Source organism: Peromyscus leucopus, chromosome 16_21, assembly GCF_004664715.2.
Source record: "Peromyscus leucopus breed LL Stock chromosome 16_21, UCI_PerLeu_2.1, whole genome shotgun sequence".
Lineage (NCBI taxonomy): Eukaryota > Metazoa > Chordata > Mammalia > Rodentia > Cricetidae > Peromyscus > Peromyscus leucopus.
The window spans coordinates 15,746,085-15,762,549 of record NC_051084.1 but is presented as its reverse complement, the minus strand read 5'-3'; the positions used below and the strand labels follow the sequence as shown (position 1 = coordinate 15,762,549).

Sequence of the window (16,465 nt, the reverse complement as noted above, 5' to 3'; positions counted from 1 at the left end):
AAGTTGGTCGTGACCACAGCTTGAGGCCCTCTGTCTTACAGGCTCACAGTGTCCCTGTGTTGCCAGCACTAAGTAATTTACTTGATGGTGCACAACGGCCAGGAAGCAAAGGTGGGATTTGAGCCCAGCCACATACTTGCCACTGTCTCCTGCCTTGGCGTCTCGTCCCCTTCTCCCGGGGGCTCCTCCTCTGCCCAGCTCTGCCTAGTGTCCACTTCTGAGGTTCAGTTCACTTCCTTGCTCTGCTAAGATCCCTCTGCCTAGAGAACGGCATTTGGCTTTCTGAGATCCCAGATGTGGAGGGGGGCGGGGCACCCATTTCTGAAGACCTCCAGTCCCTGCCACTTTGCTAGCCATCGCATGGTCCAACTTTGCCACGAAAGCCCCTCCAACCATAGCTTCCCACTGTCTGCCAGGAAGAACTGTTGGGTATGGGGTTGAGGGTTGGTCACCCAGGTGGACACAAGACAAAGAGTGCCCTAAGTGTCAGCCAGTTGGGGGTGCTGTTCGGGTCCCAGGGCATCAGTGATGGGCCCAGAGGTTGATGTCAAGTCAGGTCTATCCAATCAGAGAGAGTCTTGAGATTAGCGACAGGGCTGTACTTCTGGAGTGGAACTGGGGAGCCTCTGGCCAGGAGAGGGCATGGTACTACCCCTCAGCAGTACCCATCCTCTTCATCTGCCCAGTGATGCCAGGGCAACTCCTCAACACCGTCTTCTGATGAAGCCTCCCTCACTCAGCTGCTGCCAACCTAGTGTGGGGAGATGGGGACACAACTCAGGCCACCAACCCAAGGCAGTACCCAGCAAGACTCCTGGATTGTCTCTCCCAGAGCCCAGGGGTCAAGTTCGGATACTTCTGTTTCTCCTAGCACAAAAAGAAGGCAGCCCCTCCCTTCAGGAGGGCCTCCAAACCTCCCTCCCAGGCTGCTTCCCTCAGCAGCTCTGGTTACCACCTCCCTTTCGCCTCTTCTGTTCCCTGGAGCTTGCCTCAGCCTGCCTGCTTGCTCCCTGATGGTGACTGCCAAGAGCCAAGGATTTCGGTCTCTTTTCCTTCTCTCTAGTTTTTTGAGACTGGGTTTCTCTGTGTAGCCCAGGTTGTCCTGGGACTCACTCTGTAGACCACGGTGGACTCGAACTCAAGAGATACCTGCCTGCCTCTGCCTCCCGTGTACTGGGATTAAAGGTGTGTGCCCTCGCCGCCGCCACCAACCAGCCGAGATCTGTGGTGCTTACCTAGGACTCTAACAGTGTCCACTAAAGCTCTGCTGACCTTACGACATCCTTCCAAGAGGCATGGAGTCAAGGGAGTATGCCTCCTGTACCTTAGGGCTTGGGTCAGATGGCTCGTTGCTCCTTCCTGATCAGTAGCTGGCGAGATAAAACGGTGACAGTGCACATCCCTCCTGCCTGGTGAGGAACACATCAGCAGACCTCAAGTGGTAAGCAGTGTGTGTGTGTGTGTGTGTGTGTGTGTGTGTGTGTGTGTGTGTGTGTTGAGGGTGGGGTGGGCTGCCATAGCATCCTCTCTATCAGTCTTGTGCCCAGGCCCTTTCCATGAGTCGGGGTGGGTGGGATTGGGAGGGAACCTGCCCCCTCCTGGCCTCCACATTCTCAACTCACTGGCAGCTGGAGCAGGGGAGAAAGCATGGAATGGAGTGATGTGGGGAGTCCTTAGACTCAGGCCTAGGGGTCGGCACCTGTGACCCCCTTAGGCCGCTCCCGGATTGAGTGCCAGGCAACATAAGGCTGGGAACAGGATTGCCAGGTCTGCCTGGCTTTTGAGGTTAAAAAACGAAACACCAACCCAGGCTCTTCAACGTCTTCCTGGGCAAATGTTTGGCTTCACCAAACCTTCGAAGACTGGGAAATAGTTGGGTGACAGGAGGGCTGGACTAGAGAGGAGCCCCTGCTTCCCCTCCCTTCCTCCCTCCCGCTGGCCCTCACTCCTCTGCCACCTGCCTGCCTTCCACTCATTAATTCCTAGTCTTTAGGTTCTCCACTTATCTCCGGTGCTTAGTCGGGGATCTGGGACTCTGAACCCAGGTTCATCCTGTGCAAGACACAGAGTTCTAGAGGAAGGATGCAGCGGCCTGACCCGGCATGTTCTGGGCAATGTCGGGGGGCCAGCAGCTGAGTGCTGTGTCTTCCCACCGGTACCCTCGGTGCCGCCCGTCCTTTGGAGCTGGACGGGATCTGCAAACCATCCTATGCCCTCACACCTGTAACTCAGGCCCTTGTCTCCTCCCCGCCGACAAGCGGGATCTGTCCCTGCCCAGTCAGAGGCTCTCGGGGAGCCTGAGCGAGTGAGACCTTCCGCTCCCGCCTCCTCCCGCCCCCTCGAGGCTGTGGCGGGAGGGACGGGCCGAGGGCGGGGATCTGGGGCTGTACCCAACCGGGCCAGACGCGTAGCGCTAGCGAGCGCAGTTACAGCGGTTCCTGCGCCCCAAGTCTCGGCAGCCCCAGATCTCCGCGCCCCGAGTCCTGGCAGTCCCAGCTCTCCGTGGCCCCCGAGGACTCCGGGACTCCGGCAGCTGCAGCTCTACGCGCCCCGAGGGTCCAGCAGCCCGGAGTCTGCGCGCGCACCATGTTGCCGAAGTGAGTCCTTTCGCGATCGTGTCCCGTGAGTGGAGTGGGGTGGTGGTGGATGGGGGAGCCGTGGGCTGGAGCCGGGGACCCACCCGGAGTCGGGGCTCAGAGCGCCCGACGGTAGCGCAGCGGCCCAATCGAGGCGCGGATGTCCCCTGTTCCCCAGTCTCACCTGGACCTGCCTGCATGAACGGCAGGGGGCGGCGCGGGGCCAACCGGCTTGTACCGCCGACCAGCCGGGGCGCGTGGGCGGGCCGCTCGCTCGTGGGAGGAGGCTGGAGAGCAAAATCCGAGGCTGAAGGTGAAGACTCACACCAGTCTCCGGCACAGGCTTACTCGCCGCCGCCCTTCTCCCTGCTGACTTCCCAGAAGGAAGGATGTGTGCTACCTCAAAGACTGGCTGATACCCACCACTTGGGGACAGGGCGCCTCCTCGCTACACTTGGCATACTTCACAGTTCCAGCTGGGCAGGGGGAAGTGGGAAGGGTGTGTGCGTGGTAGTTTTTGCACTCCGGCTTTTTGCTACAATATCCCCTCGGCACTTGTGCAAGTGGATACCCCGTTTCTCTTGGCTACTTGGTGAGACCCTCTGTCCACAGGTGTCCTACCTACAGAGTCTCCAGGGAGAGAAAAGGGAAGCACGTGCAGGCTGTGGAGTCCCTGATGGGCAGTGACTGGCTTGAGTTTGTGTGTGTGTGTGGGGGATCCCTAGGACGGAGGCACAATGGCTTGCCCGCCACTGACGAAGAAGGGGTTCTCTTGCGACAATCTCCGGAGCAGTTTCAGGACTGCTGTTGAGGGAGGGTGACATTTCAGATGTCGAAGGTGCATGGACACCCGAAAAGCGGCTATGCCGCACTGTAAGGTCTTAACTCCAAGCAGCGCCTGCATAGAGCAGACAGTCTTGCGAGACTGGGCAAGTGCTAGCTAAAGTATTCAAGGTTGCTTTAGAGTAGGGTGAGGGGCCTCCCCTTCCCCACCCCCTACTCACTCTCCCACCCCCTCATGTCCGTCCCCCCCCCCCCACACACACACTGGCAAGGCTTTCTGTGTGGCTTGTAAGAGGAGAGGACAAGGCTGAGTCTCCCAGGACACGAAGTCTCTCGAGAGTCTGGGGAGAAGCATCCCAGCCACCAAGGGTCTGAAACGTGGAATCCCACCCAGTTTGGCTTTAGATGGTTCTGCCCCTCACCTGGAGGATGCCTCCCTTGGGGCCACCAGGTGTCTCCATGTCATCATCACCTCAGATGCAGTTTCCTACAGTCTTGTGTTCCTCCTCTTCAGGAAAGTTAGGTCACGGGGAGGAGACACGGCTCAGCAGTGGTTCTCAGTGTCCTTTTTCATCACACAAATCAACTGTCTTTCAGCGTGTGGGGGCCTGTCAGGCTCTGGGGACTTGCTGTGGGTGGGGGGAAGGGAGGTGTATGGTCCTGGTTGGATTCTCTGGGGTCTCTGTGGAACACCAGCCAAGGGTCCTTCTACAGGGAGTTCACATCTCTGACAGGTGTCGCCGTTTCCTGCCCTTGGGAACCAGCCGGCCGGTTTGGAAGAAGCAGCGTCTCATTTGTCTCTCAGGAGGGTTCTTTTCCAGTCCTGGTCTGCTATTGCTGCTCTTCAGCAGCCTGCGGGCTGGTAAGTTGGGACGCTTCATGCTGGGCAAGGCATAGATGCAGGGCATTAGGGAAGCCCTCGTCACAGCCCATTGGAGAGAGCGGGGACCACACCTAGGTTGATATACAGGGTAGGAGATCATAAAGGGAAGTGCTTTTCCAAACTCTATACTTCCCATTGCATTCCTTGCTTGGGGTCAATAGAATGTCCCTTTTGGTCTCTTTGCACGGTGAACCATAAAAGCCACCTCTGGGAAGAGCTGGGGGCTTCTTGCAAAGCCTGGGAGGGACCAGCGTTGGCACTAGGTGGAAGCTTGTACCTTACACCTGAGTTGATACAAGACCCTCACCCACCCTCCTAATGAAGCTGAGTCATAAATTCCTTTCTTGCCTTGTTGGGTTGGGATAGGATTAGTGTTTGGATTGTGAGTGAGTAATAAATTGTGCTATTTTGTAATCTCTGCAGAGAGTGAAGTCGAGGAAATCCACGCGATGGTGGGCAGCGATGTGGAGCTCAGCTGTGTTTATCCCCACGGAATCCATTTCAATTTGAGTGATCTGTATGTCTATTGGCAAATCGAGAATCACCACCCCAAAACTGTGGTGACTTACTACCTGCCTAATGCGTCTACAGGGATGTATGCAGACAACCACTACAAGAACCGGGCCAATCTGTCACTGGAAAACATGAAGAAGGGTGACTTCTCTCTGTACCTGCAGAACGTCACCCCCCAGGACACCCAGGAGTTCACGTGCCAAGTGTTTAGGGAGTCTACAGAGTTAGGAAATACCTTAACAAAGATGGTCAGGCTGCATGTGGCAGGTAAGACCCTCCAAGCAGAGAACGGGCTTTACTCAGGCTGATGCTCTTGAACATTCCTGAGGAAACCCCAGGCCAGCCTGTCTCTGTGGTGGGCTTCTGTTTACCTGCACAGCTCTGATCTGAGCAGAGTCCAAAACTCAAAGACCCCCTGATTTCAGAGAACTGCCTATCTAGCCATCTCTGTCTTCAACGGCCCAACTCAGCTCAAAGTAGATACTAAAAACTGAGGTAATGGGGAGTGGGGCGATGGCTCATTCAGTAGCGTGCTTATCATACTGACCTGAGGCCCTTAGTTCAGTCCCAGCACCCATCTAAAGTCAGGCACAGTGGCATTCATTCGGTCCTAGCACCGGGGAGGCAGAGATAGGTGGATCCTTGGCTCACTGGCTAGCCAGCCTAGCCCACTGAGCTTTGGGCCAGTGAGCGCCTTTGCCCCCTGAAAAAACAAAGTAGACAGCTGCTGTGGAATAGTAGAGGCTGTCCTCCGGCTTCTACGTGCGCTCCTACATGTGTGCACCCCTACACATGTGCACATGCAGCCCCCTCACACCCCCAGCATGTTCTCAAATGTGTACCTACACAAGAAGTAAAGAGTGCTGGACATCTAAATAAGGTCGGCTTTAAGGGAAAGCCTAACTCCACCAAGGATTTGGTGGGGAGGCAGTATGTCCCCAGTGAGGAAACTAGGCCCACCTGAGGGATCAGAGGTTTGGCGTGGGAGCCGTCACAGCCCGCCACGCTCAGTGTTATTCTTCACACCCCTCCTCCCCCCACACCATGACTAGCTGCATTAATGACATTAAGTCTTGCAGCACTGTGACCAAAACGCCTGACACAGACAACAAAGGAACAGAGACATCCCATAGTTTCAGATTTCAGGCCATCCATCCTGGAGGGAGAGGCACGGAGGCAGGGCAGCGCAGGGGACGTCAGGAGCGTGTGGCAGCGGCGGCTGGCTCTTCAGCACACGGCAGACCAGGATGCAAAGAGAAGGGCAGGCTGGCTATCAGCTCTTTTTCCCCTTCTTTTCAAATGTTTATGTGAATGGGTGTTTTGTCTGCATGCGTGTCTGTGTACTATGTGCATGCCTGGTGGCCACAGAGGGGATCAGATCATGTGGGGCTGGAGTTACAGATGGGTGGTTGTGAGCGTCTGTGCAGGTGCTAGGAATCCAACCCAAGTCCTCTGGAAGAGTAGCCGGTGCTCTGGACCATCCCTTCTAGCGCCCCCTCTTCTCTTCTTATCTGTTCTCCCAGTGCATCATGGGAGTTAATTCAGTCAATCCTCTGGACCCCCTCATAGACATACCTAGGGGTTTGTCTAAGAGCAGGTGGGTTTCGTCCAGTCAAATTGGCAGCGAAGATTTAGCTGTCCGTATCTGTGGGGCATCCGGCCCCGCAGGCAGCATGAGCTTCCTTGGCTTTGCTTTGGTGATGCTTCCCCACTGGTCTGAGCCTCCCTCACCACTGCCTCCTTTTCCCTGCAGCAAACTTCAGCACACCCATCATCAGCACCTCCAGCAACCCCACCGAAGGCCAGGGACTCACCTTCACCTGCATGTCCACCAATGGCTACCCAAAGCCCAACCTGTACTGGATCAACAGGACGGACAACAGCCTGATAGACCAGGCTCTGCAGAATAACACTGTCTACGTGAATGAGCGGGGCCTATATGATGTGGTCAGCACCTTGAGGATCCCATGGCTGACCCATGTGAATGTTAGCTGCTGGGTAGAGAATGTGGTTCTCCACCAGAACCTCACCAGCATCAGCCAGGCAGGTGAGGCCTAGGCCGGGGTACAGGGATTCAGGGAGCATCCAGGTTGTGGGATAGGAGAGGCCCAGTCATGAATAGATTCCTTTCAGATGATCAGTATCGTAAATTAGCAAGGAGCGCTCTTGGTTTCTGAAGGCAGGGATAGAGATTCCTACTCAGGCTTATCACAGTAACCTGTACTCACTGTCCAGACAAATGGTTAGCGTGGCTGTCATCCACAGCAGCTGTTTCTTGGGCTCTTTAACCAGTGATGACTGAGGCTATGCAGGGCCTGGTACACCTCAGGAGCCACAGAACTTAACACTGCCTGTGGGGGAGGGGGAGGGGGGGCAGCCTCCAAGCAGCATGAGGGTATGCAAAAAAAAAAAAAAATCCATGAATGTGGCAAGGGCTAGACTTTTCTGTCTGAGGAGAAAATAAGGAAACACACACTTTCTGATGGTAACTTTCTCTTTTACTTCATCTTGAAAAATCCTCTTTCTGAAAATCTCTCTGTCTCTATATAACTACATTCTTATTCTTTTTTTTATTATTTTTTATTTTTCAAGACAAGGTTTCTCTGTGTAACAGTCCTAATTGTCCTGGAACTCGCTCTGTAGCCCAGGCTGGCCTCAGACTCACAGAGATCCACCTGCCTCTGCTTCCTGAGTGCTGGGATTAAAGGTGTGCACCACCACCTCCCGGCTTAAAGCTACATTCTTTATATACATCTGCATATCTCTCTTTATATACATACATCTCTCTCCTGCACAGCCATACATCTCTACACAGTCAAATCTCTTTTCACGGAGCTATGTCTCTCTTCTACACACATCTCTCTCTCACATGCATCTTTACATAGCTATTACTCCATCTCTCTACACAGCTCTTTCTCCTCCATAGCTACTCTGCTTCTTTCCACATCTCTCTCTTTTCCCATACCTCTCTCCTACACATATACATCTCTATCCTATAGACACACATCTCTTTTCTCTCTCCCACACACTTCTTTCTCTATGCATTCAGTCACATGTCCCACTACAGCAAAAAACTCTGGACAAATATGAATCCTATTTTCAGGGTCACACAACATTTCTTGAGTAAACAATAAGAAACAAAGCCATTCTGACCACATAGTTTCTCTCAGGCTAGGGATGTCACATTGACTGGCCAGTGAGTAACACTTGGCCATGCACATAGCCTGGGAGTCATCACAGAAAGTGACATTGAAATTCAGTACTGAAACAATAAACAGTTGGCTGAACCTTGAGGTTAGGAGTATGTGCAGAAAGTCAATTGCTGCAGGGGCTTATGTCTTTATGTTATCAGCCTGGCTTTGGTTTAACAAACAGACACCTTGTACGGTTCATCTCCATGGGCAATTAGTCTATTTTGGATTTGCTCTAAAGTCTAAAATTAGCTGTTTCCATGACTGAGAATACTGTTACTTTCCTATGTCAGTCTGAATAATAAAAAAAACCTATTATTACTTCTATTCATCAAAATTATACAGCTTAAGCAGACATCATCTTCCTGACCATCCACAGCTATATGCGTGCCCAAAAAAGATGGAATATATTCATGAGATAGGCACACAATCAATGGGGAAACTACCATAGCTGTTTTTAGGGAAGAAATGTAATGGCCCATGAGAAAAATTAGAGACAGAAGCAACAGTGTTCAGAGTCAATGGCCCCATAAGCTTTGCTTGAATGGGGTTCCTCCATCAGAGAATTATTCATCTGGTGGGCCAACACCTAAATTATTAATTGCCATCTGCTGTATTCTCCCATGTCCTCCAGAAAGGATGGAGGGCCATACCAGGGCACTCCCCAGACATTTTCTGCCTTTGAACATGTGCCCACCTCAGGGCATTCAGCTGGGCGTGGCTGCTGGCTAGGTCCTCTATGGACCACAAAGACAAGACCCTCCCCAGAGGTCATAGCTCTCCCAGTCCAGGTGAGGAACCAAACCAGGCCCCAGAAATCAGAAGGGTGATTCTGTGAATAGGAAGTGTCCCATATAGGTAGGTGGTCTACAGAAGGAGAAGGCAGGTGAGAAGAGGCCAGGAACTGGGGTGCAGTGGCATAAGGAGGGGCTACCTTCTTTGGGGTCAGTGATGCCACTGTATTGGCATACTCAGTGCTACAGAATTGCCACACAGTGGGTACCCGTGTATTGTACAAACATCAAAGAGTGTCACCCCAAGAAGAGTATATTTCTTTCATACCCTTCCCTTGCAAGCCCAGGGACTGACCGAGGCTCCAAGTTTCATAGTAGGACAGGGACCCTTGCCTGAAAGAGCACCCCTATACCAGCCTGAGATTTTAAAACTCACACAGTGATGAGAAGGAAGTTTTTTAAAAATCTGCTGTCCACTTCTTTCCATGGAAAAGACCTCCCATCAAGGTCTTTAAGTCTTGGGCATGTTCCCATTTCCTTTTTTTCTTTTTGGGGTGGAGGAATGGGGATTTGAAACAGGGTTTTTCTTTGTAGCCCTGTCTTAGAACTCGCTCTCTAGGCCAGGCTGGCCTGTGCCTCCCAGTGCTGGGATTAAAGGTGTGAGCCACCACCGCATGGCCACCTTTCTTTTCCTTAGACAGGGTCTCCTGTAGCCTAGGCTGGCCTCAAACTCACAGTGTAACCAAGGTGACCCTGAACTGATCCTCTGCCTTCACCTCTGGAGTGCTGGGATTATAGGTGTGTTTCGCCACACCCAGTTTACGTGGTGCTGGGATTGAACCCAGAGCTTAATGTAAGCTCAGCGAGCCCTGTACCCACTGAGCCACATCCCCAGCCCATTTCCCCTTTCCTGCAGAAAATTCCACTGGAAACAATGACAGGAGCACAGAGAACCCACCGGAAAACGACAAGCAGAGGAACTACGCGGTCGTTTTCAGCATCCTCGCTGTAGTACTGGTGGTGCTGGCTTTCGCCTGGGGTTACAGAAGCAGGTGTCTGCACAGACGCTATGAAGGTTCGCATGAGACTCATTGACACGTCTACTCTGTTGCTCTAAATGCTTTGGTTCTTACAGCTTCCTACACTCTTTGAGATTTCATGTAAGGGCCGCTTTTAAAAGCATAAGCATGCTCAGCAAGAGCCCGAAGCCTCCCAGAAGAGGCTTAGACCCTCTGTTTCCAATAGAGCCACTCTAGTGACAAGAAGCTCATTTCCCAGGCTCTAGGGCATGCTGGAGTCTAGATTCAGAGGTGGCATGGATGGGCTGGAGAGTACTCAGCCTTTGAAGGCTCATACTCACACTTATGTTCTAAAGGATACAAGTTCAGTTCCCAGAGAAGGGATATGCTTCATTTCTGTGGAAGCCAACTGATGCTGCTCTAAGTCATGGGCAAGACCATGTGCCTGGAGTTTTGTGTACTCCAAGGACAGGCCCAGAAAGTAGTGAAGTCACCACATCCTGCACATGGGCTACAGTGCAGAGTCTATGGCCAGGAAGTTTAGAAATATTGGAAGGACTCAGGAAGTGGATGAAGCTAAGTGGAGCCTGTGCCAGCTCACAGCCTGGCTCAGCCCCTGACGAAAACCTTCTTCCCTTCCCTACAAGCCGCCCTTATGTTCTCAGTTTGTGGCCAATACCAGCGATGTCTGAACTGCTCCCCCTGGCCCATGGCCCCACTGATCTGGCCAGACTGTGCCAGGATCCCTGAGCTGGAGACACAATGCACCACTATAGAAAAAAAAAAAAAAAAAAAAAAAATATATATATATATATATATATGTATATAAAATTTTACTTGTATGTGTGTGTGCCTGAGTATATATGTGTACTACCTATGTGCAGAAGCCCAAAGAGGTCAGAAAAGAGAATGGATCCCCTAGAACTAAAGTTATAGGTGGTTGTGAGCCACCATGTGGGTGTTGGGAGCTGAACCCAGGTCCTCTGCAAGAGCAGCATATGCTTTTTTTTAATTAAGAAATTTTTTTATTCATTTTACATTCCAACCCCAGATCCCTCTTTTCCCTCCTCCCACTCGCCCCCCCCCCCCACAGCAAGTGCTCTTAACCACTGAGCCACCTCTCCAGCCCTGACATAAAGTAACTGTAGGTGGAAGTTTTTCTGTGTTCCACAGCCACTCTCAAATACCCAACAGCTGCTTCCCAAATAATTGACTCAGAGGCTTAATATTAATTATAGATACTTGGCCAGTAGCTCAGGCTTATTACTAACTAGCTCTTACACTTAAATTAACCCATAATTCTTATCTATGTTTAACCACATGGCTTGGTACCTTTTCTCAGTGTGGCATTCTCATCTTGCTTCCTCTGCATCTGGCTGGTGACTGCTGACTCCACCCTTCCTCTTCCCAGCATTCTTAGTTTGGTTGCCCCACCTACACTTCCTGCCTGGCTCCTGGCCAGTCAGCATTTTATTAAACCAATTCAAGTGACGCATCTTTACAGTGTACAAGAGAATTTATTCCACAGCATTTCCCCCTTTTTGTCTAATTAAAAAGGAGGGTTTTAACCTTAACATAGCAAGATTATATACAACAAAACAGTTATTAAGTAAGAATTACGACAACACTATCTAACCCATTTGCATCTGGCAAAATTGGAGAAAATATCTATCTTGGTAAGTCTAAAGTTTTGTATCTAATTTATCTTTTATTATAACTAAAGAAAACTATAACTGTTCCCTGTACACTTGCTCCTTAAAATTCATCTTCCCTTAAAAGCAAGGTTGTCTGGAAAGCCCCTGTGGGAGCCCTTGCCTGCCCAGAGCAGAAGCTTTGGGGAGATGGTGGACAGTAGGGGTGACACCACGGTGAGCTTACCCTCCAACAAAGCCTGAACCTCTCTGCTTTGACCCGCAGGTCCCCGGACTGCAGAGCAGGAACTCACAGGTGAGTGTGCCTTGGGGGCAGCAGGTTGGCTGAGGTGTCGTGGCCCTTCACACCTTCAGTTGGTAGTTTTAAATAGCTGATGATTCCATAGATGTAGAAACCCTGCCCTGTGGTGGAAACTTCTGGACCCTGCACAGTAGGGTCCCCAGGGCCCCCCTGCCTCTGCTCTGTGGGACCCATCGACTCTGTGACTCTGGCAGCTCCGTCTCGCTTGGTGGAAGTGTGCTCTATAGTCTTGAGAACAGGGCAGATGGACCTTCCATAGTCTCCAGAGGTGTGGATTCATAGCCCAGTATTAGAAAGACATCCAATGAGGTGTTGGTCGACCACCACAAGATATCCCTGGCTTTTTTTTGTTTTTTTGTTTTTGTTTTGTTTTGTTTGTTTTTTCTCGAGACAGGGTTTCTCTGTGTAGTTTTGGAGCCTGTCCTGGATCTTGCTCTGTAGACTAGGCTGGCCTCGAACTCACAGAGATCCGCCTGGCTCTGCCTCCCAAGTGCTGGGGTCAAAGGCGTTTGCCACCACAGCCTGGCGATATCCCTGACTTTAAGGATTTTTGCCACCTCAAAGTGATTGTACCTCCCTGAACTTGGCTTTTCCCTCTTAGAGGTGACAGGATGTGTGGTCCCCTCAGTGTGTGTGTGGGTGTAGCGGGGAGGGCCTGTTTGCTTACCTAGGTGAGCAGGCTTCGATGGCTTACACCTCCCACTCCAGGCTGGACAAGCTAGTGTCAGGCCACTTTGGGACAAACTTGAAGAGCTCTGGGCCTCTTGATCCTAACCCAATCATGTGGCTCCTCTAGCCAGCTGCTTCTAGTTTTTAGTCCCTTTCCCTTCCCCAGTCTGCGTCCTGGGAAGAATCATTTCATTGTCTCCAAAATGAAAATATGAAGGATGGCTCAGTAGTAAATGCTTGCCTGGCAGGCATGAGTAGGCAGGGCCTGCCTTTACTTTCCTGTCTCTTCTTCCTTCAGACCATGCCTGACAGGACTCTGCCCAGGATGTAGACTGGGCTTCTGTGAGATGCCACCCGGTGCATGTTGGATACAGCTTCAGAACCGACTTCCACAGGCCTGGTGGCAGAGCGGGACAATGAGCTGTCTGCTTATGTGCTGTGGTGGAAGACAGGAGTCCCCAGCCTTGAGAGATGCAGAGGGTTAATACCGGAAACCTCGAGGGAGACCTTTCCAGTGGGTCGCAGCAACATCAGAATATGGAGCCTCCAGTGAATAGCCCCTGCCCAGCCATCGGCACAGAGAGGAGGAGCTTGTGGGGAGGTCCTTCCCCAGCAGGGGCCCGCAGGGCGAGCACGTGACTCAGTCCCAGGTTCTTTGAAAAAGGGCATTTGAGCCACTTTGAAAGCACCTACAAAATCCACTGGAGACTGTTTCCCTACAGGACTTTCAGAAGGGGAGAAAGCCTGACCTTATTTATTCTGGTCTCAACCTACTGGGGCCTGCTAGAGGGATATGTGGAGTTTTGTCTACAGAAAACCTGCTGTCGGCAATAATGGCTGGACTCAGAGGTTTGCGGTCCTTGGCTTTGCAACATCAAAGGGACATGCCTTAAGGCAAAATACAGCCCATGTGCCACCCATGGGCGCTTCTCACTCATCTTTGGAGGGTCTGATCATCCTGTGGCTATGGAAGCCTTCCTGCAAACCTCTAGGTCTTTCAGACTGAACACAAAGAACAGTTGCACTTACCCGGCCGGCCTCAGCAGCCTATGAGGACCTAGGAAGACCTCTGCCATTCTTGGAGGCACCAGACCCGCTAGGTGGCCACAGCCTCCAGGGTCTCTCTGTTGTTGGCCACACTAGAGCTAGCCATTTGGCTTCTAGATGGTTCTGCAAAGTTGGCCGCTTGGTAACTCCATCCAGGGAGATGGAGTAGGGGCGTGGGACTCCCCAGTGAGACGCAGCCTCTGACCCTACTTGTGGGCAAGCACCTTCCCTGTTTCCCACCCAGAGGCCTGAAAGTCCTGGACAGTAAGGGCCTGCTTGCTATATGGCCACTGCTCGGTGCTGACAGGCCCAGATGGAGCAGGACTGAGGAGTGAGGACCCTGGTCAGGCTCAAGGGGATCAGCATTGTGAGGACCGGTCTACTTTTCTGCTCCGACTCTTCACACGGACGTATTTATTTAATGAGTGTAAAGACGCACTTCATCCTGCAAAGCATTACGTATCTGTAAAACAGCAATTTTCATTCATTTCATTTCATTCATTTCATCGAGTTGGCAGCTACAGCAAGGAAGCACAAGGAGCCACTGGGGTGCAAGAAGCTGGGGCGCAGTGCCCCAGGAGAGGGGTTTAGGAATTAGTGCCTCCCCAAGTTCCAGGACGCAGCTATGTCCCAGGGGTCTCAGGTGGGTCTGTGGTAGCCCAGCAGGGAGATCCAGTCTACTTCCACTTTTCGGTCAGGAGGGAGTTGGGGTCAGAAAGAGGTCAACCCTGCAGCCCAGCTGCCTAGGGGCACCAAAACCACTGTTCCCACTGCTTATGTAGACAGTGGAGCCCTCATCCACCGAGCCCCGGTGGGCTCTGCCTAGACCCTGGGCTGCTTGTTCTACAGTCATATTATCGCCTGCTGATCCCAGCAGGCCCCCACCTTCCCATGGACCCCTGGGAGTCCTCCCCCCACCCCCACCCCCACCCCCACCCCTGCACATCAGCATTTTTGAGACCTGCCCTGTAACCTCTGCCCCTCCTTCAGCCCAGAATCTTGCTGTCACTCTTTATCTGGGTTGTAGACTGGGCTGGATTTCAATGTTCTCATCGCGATTCCCAGAACTCTGACAAAGGGAATAAATACAAGATGTGCTTTCTGCCTCGTGTCCGGTGGATCGTGTCAGGGTGGTGAGTCCGGCTCCATCAAGCCCAGCTGTCGCTCTTGCAGAGCTACCACTACATTCTCTATTCCTCAGGAGACATGGGCAGTCACCCTTGGGGCTTGTTTCAACCCTGGTGCAGAAGCCAGAGGTACCTCTCAGCATCCCATAGAGCCCAGAAAGGTCCCAAGGGGGAAAGGCCTGACCTCAGTGGTCACCTTCCGATAAGTGGACAGGGCAGGTGGCCCCTTGAGCTCCTCATCTCTTCATTGTGTTCTGTGGAGATGGCGTCCGTCTACTGGTCTGTCCAGTTCAGACATTCCTGATAGAGACCAGCCTGGGATGACAGATGTGGTTCTGGAATGTCCAGCCTCAAGAGAAGTTGGCTCCTCTCTGTTACTGCCTGGTCTGCTCCGAGGTGGGTCTGAGGATGCTTCAGCTTGCGGTCTTACGGAGTACACATCCTGGGTCAGCACCAGCTTGACTGATGGATCTCCCTCCCAGGCGATCTTTTAAACAGAGGCCAAGCCTGTGCAGCTAAGGGGGAGGCAGCTGCTCCTGCAATGTGGGGTGATTTCATCCAATGCAGCCCTTCGTCCCATCCACAGCTCGGGGGGAGCCAGGAGCCCAAGGAGGTATAGACTTGTGGAGGCTCTGACTAAAGCCTCCTTACCCACCCTGAGGCTCCCAAAGTTAGAAATCCCCAAAGTCCCCACCCTGTGGCTGATCATTGGTAGGAAGTCCCTCTTGCCCCAGAAAGTAGAGAAGAGGCCTTCATGCTGACCCCCTTGCTAGACAGTCCCCTCCCCAAGATCCCTGACAGTCCCTTCAGACGTTCCCACGAAGTCCTCCTGGGGACTGGTGGATTCTTGGCTCTAATCAGCACAGCCCAAGCCCAGAACAGAGCAGGCTCCTGACTTCACCACCAGCCCCCCCCCCCCTTTCCAATAGGCCTTTAGTCACATGTGGTCACCACACACTGCTTGTCCCCACCTCCCCTTGACAAACACCCGCTCCCCTGCTCTCCCTTTCCAGGCCCCTGACCTTGGAGCTCTTCCCAAGGGCTCCTCCCATCCTCTGAGGGTGTGATTCCAGCATGCTGTGTAGTCGGAGGGCCTGTTCCAAAGTAAGCTGTTGTGGGTAGGAAGCAGGCTATGGGAACTGGTTTCCCAAAGAACTAGGGACCCCCCCTCCCTCCCCCAGTGCTCTGAGGCAGCCGTTGCGTTGGGAAGCTGCAGGCTGGGATAAGGACATAACTTCACTTTTAGCAATGGGGCTGGATAGTCACTCATGCATACAGACCCCAGGGCTCTACACTCAGCATCATTCCCAGCCTCTCTCAGTGCTGTGCACAGCAAAAGCCCGGGCGCTTCGTTATCCAGCTGCCCTGTACTCAGTCCCCGGGCTTCATCTGCCCTGTGATGCCCCCTTAGCCAGTCCCTAACACTAGGAGGGAAATGTGGTCTTGAGGAACACACACAGGCTCAGACTCCTTCAAGGCGCATTCAGCAGCCCCATCTACAGATGGGCACCGCAGACATGGTCAGGTCCCCACGGCCCCCATAAAGGCGTGGCATCCGTCCTCTGGGGGAAGCCATAGGGAGAAAGACAACCCTTGATAGAGCGGGCAGACTGTGGGAGCTGTTTGCGACACCACGGTGTGACACAGAAGATGCCTGTGGCATGGGAGGAGGGACATGTTGTCATGATTTCCCAGGGCCCAGAGGGAAAATTTGCCAGCTAAGACTTTAGACACAGTGTGGGGAGCCCACAGAAGTTTCCTAGTGAGATCTGGGCTTGCTTTACCCAGCAGAGCTGCATAAGGGGATGGCTGGACCACATGCATGGTTGCTAGGTGTTTGGAAGGATCTGCACTTGGCTATGCAGTATGCTTCTGCCCAGCCCCTTGGCATCGTTATAAAAAGCCCTTTTGAAGAAACAGAAGGGGCCATTGGGTATTGACCCAGGTCCTCCTGAAGCTATCTGCTTCTG

The 16,465-nt window shown here is 52.7% G+C and overlaps 1 protein-coding gene across 1 annotated transcript; it reads left to right on the top strand.

Annotated features, from left to right (window-relative positions):
- Positions 1 to 2,373: 2,373 nt before the first annotated feature.
- Positions 2,374 to 14,470, top strand: Icoslg (inducible T cell costimulator ligand). The gene is made up of 7 exons (XM_028860432.2): positions 2,374 to 2,597; positions 4,094 to 4,221; positions 4,666 to 5,022; positions 6,509 to 6,802; positions 9,597 to 9,755; positions 11,617 to 11,646; positions 12,620 to 14,470. The coding sequence occupies exons 1-7, from the start codon at positions 2,587 to 2,589 to the stop codon at positions 12,628 to 12,630; spliced, it is 990 nt and encodes a 329-aa protein (XP_028716265.2). The 5' UTR covers positions 2,374 to 2,586; the 3' UTR covers positions 12,631 to 14,470.
- The last annotated feature ends 1,995 nt before the right edge of the window (positions 14,471 to 16,465 follow it).